The 8,476-nt window shown below is 46.9% G+C and overlaps 1 protein-coding gene across 1 annotated transcript in view; it reads right to left on the reverse strand.

Annotated features, from left to right (window-relative positions):
* Nucleotides 1–8,209, reverse strand: part of LOC146049819 (transmembrane protein 87A-like) — a 34,521-nt gene extending 26,312 nt beyond the window's left edge. The window contains exon 1 of the mRNA XM_083166455.1: nucleotides 8,022–8,209. Coding sequence (XP_083022581.1) covers nucleotides 8,022–8,147 — 126 coding nt within the window. The 5' untranslated portion in view covers nucleotides 8,148–8,209. The remainder of the gene's footprint in view (nucleotides 1–8,021) is intronic.
* Between the last annotated feature and the right edge of the window lie 267 nt (nucleotides 8,210–8,476).

The raw sequence follows: 8,476 nt of genomic DNA on the forward strand, positions 1-8,476 counted from the left end.
CAGCTCCCTCCTCACCCTTAGATGCCCAGATGCAGCACCCAGACCCCGCCCCCACTCGCAGCAGCTGGACCCTCTCGTGGCACTTCCGAACCCCTCCCCACCCTCACCCTAAATAAACTGACCCTTGTGGTGGCCTTGTCTCAGCGGCGGTCTTGGTCCCCCTCATCCAGCGGCCCGGCAGAAATAAAAATTCAAAGTGGCCGCGGCCAGACAATCATGGCTTGTCATTGCCCCACCCCCTGGAGCTGGCTATATTAGCCAGTTGAAGACGGGGCAGCCAGTCTGGCGGCGGAGGAGGAGCAGAGTGAACACCAGATGCAGTTTAATAAAATATGAAAAAAAAACTCCTATTGTGTTTTTATTAAATTATTTAAAAACCTGTGTTGTTTTTTTTTTATATTTCCTTTTACAGGGGGACTATAGGTACTGGCAAGGGCGTAACTACCATTGGTGCAGGGGGTGCAGCTGCTATGGGCAGTATCATGTGCTGTATACATTTTTCAGCATTAGATGATAAATAGGGGCCCTTACAAACTTGCTATGGGGCCCACATGTATCTAGTTACGCCAATGGGTACCGGCGGGCCATTAATAACCCCCCTTGCTGGTACCTGTGGTTTTCCCAAGTACCAGCATGTGAGGCAGGCTTGTGGGATACTGGGAATCGTCTTAAGACTTTGCGGATACCCTCTAATACCCAAGGTCTTAAGACGATGCCCAGTATCCCATAAGGACTTTGTGAAAAGGAATTACCGGTAGGTATTAAATTCCTATTTTTACGGTTTAAACAAACTATTGACCCTGCACCCACTGCTCAGGGGTGCAGGGGATAGCCTCGGACTTCAGCCCAGGCCTGGGGTGCCCTGGAGAGGGGGCCTGGGTTGATTAGTTAGGGTGGGTAATGTTTTGGCCATCGGACCCCATCAAGAGTGTCCCCTGGCTACGGCATTACACCCCTGCTAGTGGAGCCTGGTGCTGGTCCCGAAAATACGGGGGACCCATATTCATTTTGTCCCCTGTATTTTGGAAACCAGGGCCAGCTCAAGAGCCTGGTGCTGATCCCCAAAATATGGGGGACCACCCTCACCTTGAATCAGGACCACTCCGAGCTCGGGGCTGGTCATGCGGGGGGTGGGGGGGATAATACCCACAAATGTTCCTCTACTTAGGGGCAGAATTATTAATGGGGGCTATAAAAGTTTAAAATAACCGGTCTCACTTCTGCATAACGAAGAGAAGTGGGCACTCTTATCACCCTGATGTATGATACAGGGGGCTGCCGATAAAGAGAGATGTCATTTCCTGTCTCCTCAGCTCTCCTTATTGGCGGCCCGGCAGCACTGCGCATGTGCATTGTAAAAGAAAAAACCTCTCCCCTGGTCGGCTCTCTGGGCATGCACAAGATCGTGTTATTATCGCAAGATCTCTAGCGCAGCCCAGAGCCAGCAGCAGGGCTAATGCTGTCCCCACAGTGGGGAAAGGACAACGCTAGCCCTAAGCTGAAGAGGCGGCTGTTAATACATCGGCCCGGCCGGTAATTGCTGGGGGGATTACAGAGGAAAGCCCCGCCGAGCGTTCCTCAGCACACTGTCCCTAGAGCATGTTAGGTGTGCTGTTAATACATATAAAAAACCGTAATCCCCCCAGTTAACCAGCATTAAATGCAGATATGCACTTAACATTGGTTGATACTTCTGCCCTATAGCAACGCTCCTGCTCCCCTCTTAGCAGACATTTCAAATGTGGTCACTGCCAGACATTAGAGATAGAAAAGGGAAAGGTGAAAAGAGTAAAGAGATTTGGGGGGGGGGGAGGCGAAGGCAGGTCTTGCTTCTGCCCCACCTAAAGAGGCATTGTAGTGACTGTAAAGGGGGTAGATCAAAAGCAGACTATGTAATGGAACCTGTAAACAGTGGAGTGGGGCCCCAACTTTATAAAGTGAGGGGTATCTGGGACCCACGCATTTTTGCACCTAGCACGATCACTGGTTGTGTAAGGGGCGTTACGGTGTTTGGCATAATGTGTAAGGGGCATTACTTTGTGTGTGGCATATTGTTTAAGGGTCATTAATAATAATAATAAACTAACGAGGGGAGCATGAATCAGGAATGGAAATATAGAGCTATGGATTGTTTGGTCAATCCCCCAAACCGGTTTCTTGCCTAGGGCCCATTTAGCCTAAATCCGTCTCTGCCTCCTTCCCACCACCCCTTCCTGCTCTCACAATCAAAGGCATGTCCCTCAAAACCTGCACATCCTACCTGCTATAGCATGTATTTGACCCTAAATTGTGGCCTGGCAACTCATTTTAAAAAGAAAATTAGGGTCCCCGGGGACGAGCTCTTCTGACCCTGACATGAGCTGGCAATGGCGGGCAGGGGGACATGCAGGAGCGGTTAGGGAGATGGGGAGCAGCGGAGCCAGGCAGATGGTGACAGATTGTCACCTCAATCCATTTCACCTTGTCCCTCGTTACATTACCACATCCCAACGCCCTCTTCAAATCACCACCCCTCTCCCCCCCCATCTTCTTGATCTTTCTCGCTCTCTAACACTTCCTTTTTCTCTAGCCTATGCTCTCTCTCTCCAACACTCCGTCACCCTCTCGCCCCTTCTGTCCATCCTCTTTTTCTCGCCCCCTGCTCGCCGCTCTCTCCCTCTCTGACAGGCTCTCTCTTCCCCCTCTCTACCTGGTGCAGCCTCTCTCCCTGAAAAACCACTTACTCCATCTTTAACCATCAATTGTGCACTGAAAATCTTCATTGCATTCTACTTTTTGTAAAAAAAAAAAAGACTAATACAAATTATTGTATGGACTTATTTTATACATCATTTGAAATAACAGTTAAAGGAGGGTTGAAAAGATCACGTAACCCCACAAAGTGCCCAGGCCAGGCGCCACCACTAGGCAACTTTAGGCATTTGTCTGGGGCACCGCCAACTGGAGTGTGGCACTTGGGCACTGGACCCCCCCTGGATCAAGGTAAACAGTGCAACTCCCCCGCCCCCTGCTACCCCCCATGGATTAACACAGCTGCCCTCGCCGCATCACCTGCCAGCCCCTTTCCCCCGTGGAGCGATGCATCGCCAGCCCCTTCCCTCCCATGGAGCAATGCGGCAGCTGCAAGACGCACACCCCCACGCGATTGCATAACACCCCCCTGTGGAGCGACGTGGCGGCGGCTGCATCACCCCCTCCTGGGCCACTCTGGTGCCTTGCACCATCCCTGAAGGTACCATCCCACAACTGACAGATGTCTGATTCAAACCTCTGTGTATAGGCACTACTTGGATTTATACCATTCTTATTTAGAAATATATATATCTGTGAAGTGACCCATTTACAACTTTTAAGTAATTTATTGTGCCACCTAAACCAATCCGTTACACAATTTGTGTCCCATAGTTCCTTTTGTATCCGTCCCCCATTCTGCCTCCTTGTGCCTCTAAAATCCAAGTCTGACCTGATTACCCTGGCAGCTCCTCGGGAGAGCTCACATACTATATGGCACTGGATGTAATAAATCCCTGGAAGCTGCAGGCAGAGGTTTTTTTTATTTCATCCGCCTGGCTCTTAGTGCCCCCCTTCCCCTTACATTGGATGTGATACATCGCGGGTGCTGAGAAGCACCCTCGATGTGCCGCTGATGGCTGCACGTAACATTTATCTTATGTGCACCACGTATGCTCTCCAGCTCTGATCTGAACGCACGGGACCACGCATCGGATCAGATGTCATTCACGTGCAATTTGGGCCGATTTCACATGATTTCTTGGCCTGATTCGCAAGATTCGAGTGAAATCTGGCCCAAATCACATAGGTTATGGGGGCCTTGAATGTGCCCTGTTATGACTATCTGTTCCTCTTCTGCTTCTCAGAGCCTTTGTCTGTGCCCCTTCTACCTAAATGTGCCAATATATGTGTCCTTTCTGCCAGTTTTCCTTTCCGTATCCTCTCCTATTTTTTGTAATATCCTGTCTTTATTTCACTTCCTCTCTTCAAGTTCCATCCCTTACCCCCACCACTTGTATGCAACCTCACCTGTTTCAGTAGCACCCACAGCTTGTTCAATTCCCTGTGGTGCTTCAGTCAGTGCATCCCACTTGCCCGCTATTCAGTGTCCCACTGGTTTCCCATGAGTACAGCTGATACGCTTCTCATCTGTGCTAACCAAGCTAGTCACATAACCGGTTCACTGCTGGCAGTGGCACCCGGCGGTAACTAACCTTCCTCCCACCCCCCTGACACCACTGGCCCAAGAGATCCAACTATGCCCATAAGCTCTCCACCTAGAGGAGTGTGGCTGATAGCTTCACCCCGCACTTCTCTTCTGCAAGTCCGATGTATTCACATTAGAAAAGAAAACACGGTTTGTGCGTGGGGGTGTCAGACATTTATGGCGTGCCTGGACACACAACATACCCTCCCTTTGCCCACTAGGATTTAGCCTAGCTATGTCTAAATGGGCTACAATTTTGTGGTCTAAAGGACCTGGTTCTTTACGCAAGTGTCTTGTAAAATGTGATGTCCTCTTGCCCACTTGGATTTAGCCTGCTTATATAAAATGGGCTATGATCAAGTGGGTTGAAGGACCTGGTCCTTTACACCAGATGCTCATAAAATATCAGGTCCCTTTGACCACTTGGATTTAGCCTACTTATATAAAATGGGCTATAATCAAATGGGCTGGCCCTGGTCCTTTAAATCAGATGCTCATAAAATATCAGGTCCCTTTGCCCACCTGGATTTAGTCTACTTATATAAAATGGGCTATAATCAAGTGGCCTAAAGGACCTGGTCCTTTCACCAGATGCTCATAAAATATCAGGTCCCTTTGCCCACTTGGATTTAGCCTACTTATATAAAATGGGCTGTAATCAAGTGGCCTAAAGGATCTGGTCCTTTCCACCAGATGCTCGTAAAATATCAGGTACCTTTGCCCACTTGGATTTAGCCTACTTATATAAAATGGGCTATAATCAAGTGGCCTAAAGGACCTGGTCCTTTAAACCAGATGCTCATAAAATATCAGGTCCCTTTGCCCACTTGGATTTAGCCTACTTATATAAAATGGGCTATAATCAAGTGGCCTAAAGGACCTGGTCCTTTAAACCAGATGCTCATAAAATATCAGGTCCCTTTGCCCACTAGGATTCAGTCTACTTATATAAAATGGGCTATAATCAAGTGGCCTAAAGGACCTGGTCCTTTACACCAGATGCTCATAAAATATCAGGTCCCTTTGCCCACTTGGATTTAGCCTACTTATATAAAATGGGCTATAATCAAGTGGCCTAAAGGACCTGGTCCTTTAAACCAGATGCTCATAAAATATCAGGTCCCTTTGCCCACTAGGATTCAGTCTACTTATATAAAATGGGCTATAATCAAGTGGCCTAAAGGACCTGGTCCTTTACACCAGATGCTCATAAAATATCAAGTCCCTTTGCCCACCTGGATTTAGTCTACTTATATAAAATGGGCTATAATCAAGTGGCCTAAAGGACCTGGTCCTTTCACCAGATGCTCATAAAATATCAGGTCCCTTTGCCCACTTGGATTTAGCCTACTTATATAAAATGGGCTATAATCAAGTGGCCTAAAGGATCTGGTCCTTTCCACCAGATGCTCGTAAAATATCAGGCCTCTTTGCCCACTAGGATTTAGCCTACTTATATAAAATGGGCTATAATCAAGTGGCCTAAAGGATCTGGTCCTTTCCACCAGATGCTCGTAAAATATCAGGTCCCTTTGCCCACTTGGATTTAGCCTACTTATATAAAATGGGCTATAATCAAGTGGCATAAAGGACCTGGTCCTTTAAACCAGATGCTCATAAAATATCAGGTCCCTTTGCCCACTTGGATTTAGCCTACTTATATAAAATGGGCTATAATCAAGTGGCCTAAAGGACCTGGTCCTTTAAACCAGATGCTCATAAAATATCAGGTCCCTTTGCCCACTAGGATTCAGTCTACTTATATAAAATGGGCTATAATCAAGTGGCCTAAAGGACCTGGTCCTTTACACCAGATGCTCATAAAATATCAAGTCCCTTTGCCCACCTGGATTTAGTCTACTTATATAAAATGGGCTATAATCAAGTGGCCTAAAGGACCTGGTCCTTTCACCAGATGCTCATAAAATATCAGGTCCCTTTGCCCACTTGGATTTAGCCTACTTATATAAAATGGGCTATAATCAAGTGGCCTAAAGGATCTGGTCCTTTCCACCAGATGCTCGTAAAATATCAGGCCTCTTTGCCCACTAGGATTTAGCCTACTTATATAAAATGGGCTATAATCAAGTGGCCTAAAGGATCTGGTCCTTTCCACCAGATGCTCGTAAAATATCAGGTCCCTTTGCCCACTTGGATTTAGCCTACTTATATAAAATGGGCTATAATCAAGTGGCCTAAAGGACCTGGTCCTTTAAACCAGATGCTCATAAAATATCAGGTCCCTTTGCCCACTAGGATTCAGTCTACTTATATAAAATGGGCTATAATCAAGTGGCCTAAAGGACCTGGTCCTTTCCACCAGATGCTCGTAAAATATCAGGTCCCTTTGCCCACTTGGATTTAGCCTACTTATATAAAATGGGCTATAATCATGTGGCCTAAAGGACCTGGTCCTTTAAACCAGATGCTCATAAAATATCAGGTCCCTTTGCCCACTAGGATTCAGTCTACTTATATAAAATGGGCTATAATCAAGTGGCCTAAAGGATCTGGTCCTTTCCACCAGATGCTCGTAAAATATCAGGTCCCTTTGCCCACTAGGATTTAGCCTACTTATATAAAATGGGCTATAATCAAGTGGCCTAAAGGATCTGGTCCTTTCCACCAGATGCTCGTAAAATATCAGGTCCCTTTGCCCACTTGGATTTAGCCTACTTATATAAAATGGGCTATAATCAAGTGGCCTAAAGGACCTGGTCCTTTAAACCAGATGCTCATAAAATATCAGGTCCCTTTGCCCACTAGGATTCAGTCTACTTATATAAAATGGGCTATAATCAAGTGGCCTAAAGGACCTGGTCCTTTCCACCAGATGCTTGTAAAATATCAGGTCCCTTTGCCCACTTGGATTTAGCCTACTTATATAAAATGGGCTATAATCAAGTGGCCTACAGGACCTGGTCCATTACACCAGATGCTCATAAAATATCAGGTCCCTTTGCCCACTTGGATTTAGCCTACTTATATAAAATGGGCTATAATCAAGTGGCCTAAAGGACCTGGTCCTTTCCACCAGATGCTTGTAAAATATCAGGTCCCTTTGCCCACTTGGATTTAGCCTACTTATATAAAATGGGCTATAATCATGTGGCCTAAAGGACCTGGTCCTTTAAACCAGATGCTCATAAAATATCAGGTCCCTTTGCCCACTAGGATTCAGTCTACTTATATAAAATGGGCTATAATCAAGTGGCCTAAAGGACCTGGTCCTTTCACCAGATGCTCATAAAATATCAGGTCCCTTTGCCCACTTGGATTTAGCCTACTTATATAAAATGGGCTATAATCAAGTGGCCTACAGGACCTGGTCCATTACACCAGATGCTCATAAAATATCAGGTCCCTTTGCCCACTTGGATTTAGCCTACTTATATAAAATGGGCTATAATCAAGTGGGCTGAAGGACCTGGTTCTTGAAGTGAATCTTTTAGACCACTGGGAAATAGCCTCATTTTATTGAATAGGCTAAATCAAAGTGGATAGAGGGACCGGTCCTTTATCCCACTAGGAAATAGCCTAACTTTAATGAATGGGCTAAATCAAAGTGGATAGAGGGACCAGGTCCTTTATCCCACTAAGAAATAGCCTAGTTTTGTTGAGTAGGCTAAATCAGTGTGAATAGAAGGACCTGTCCTTTAGCCCACTAGGATATAGCCTATTTGTATTGAGTGGGCTAAATCATAGTGCCTGGAGGGACAAGGTCCTTTAGCCCAATATAAAATAGACTCAACCCACGTGTAACAGGCACCGCACGCCCCCTGAGGTTGTAGCCCTCACTCACCAAGGACAGCGGGACCCGCCATACCGATGGCTCTGCGTTTTCGGCCCGGCTAGGGTGGAAGCACAGGACGGCTGTCAGAGGCAGGAGAGCCAGGAGGCTGCAGCTGCCCGGTGTCGCCATCACCATCTCTAGCAGCAGCCGGAGTGCGGCGCGTGTCACTTCCGGCAGCGTCACCGCGCGCCGGCCGGATGCGAGGAGCAGCTGACTCCATGACAGTGACAGCCTGGCGGTTCTGTCTAGATGCCTGCCATGGTGAGGACCTGGTCCTTATGGTGAAGGGGAAATAGCTAAATCATTACAGAGCACGCTATTTCCCCTTCACCGTAAGGACTTTTATGCCCCTAGTGGTCAGGTCCTGCATACGAAGCGAAAATAGAGTAGAGATAATGATATACAGTATTCCCTTCACCATGACATTATGGATATGGACCAAAAGATGTTAGGTCCTTATGGTT

This window comes from Crinia signifera, chromosome 12, assembly GCF_055691185.1.
Source record: "Crinia signifera chromosome 12, ASM5569118v1, whole genome shotgun sequence".
NCBI lineage: Eukaryota > Metazoa > Chordata > Amphibia > Anura > Myobatrachidae > Crinia > Crinia signifera.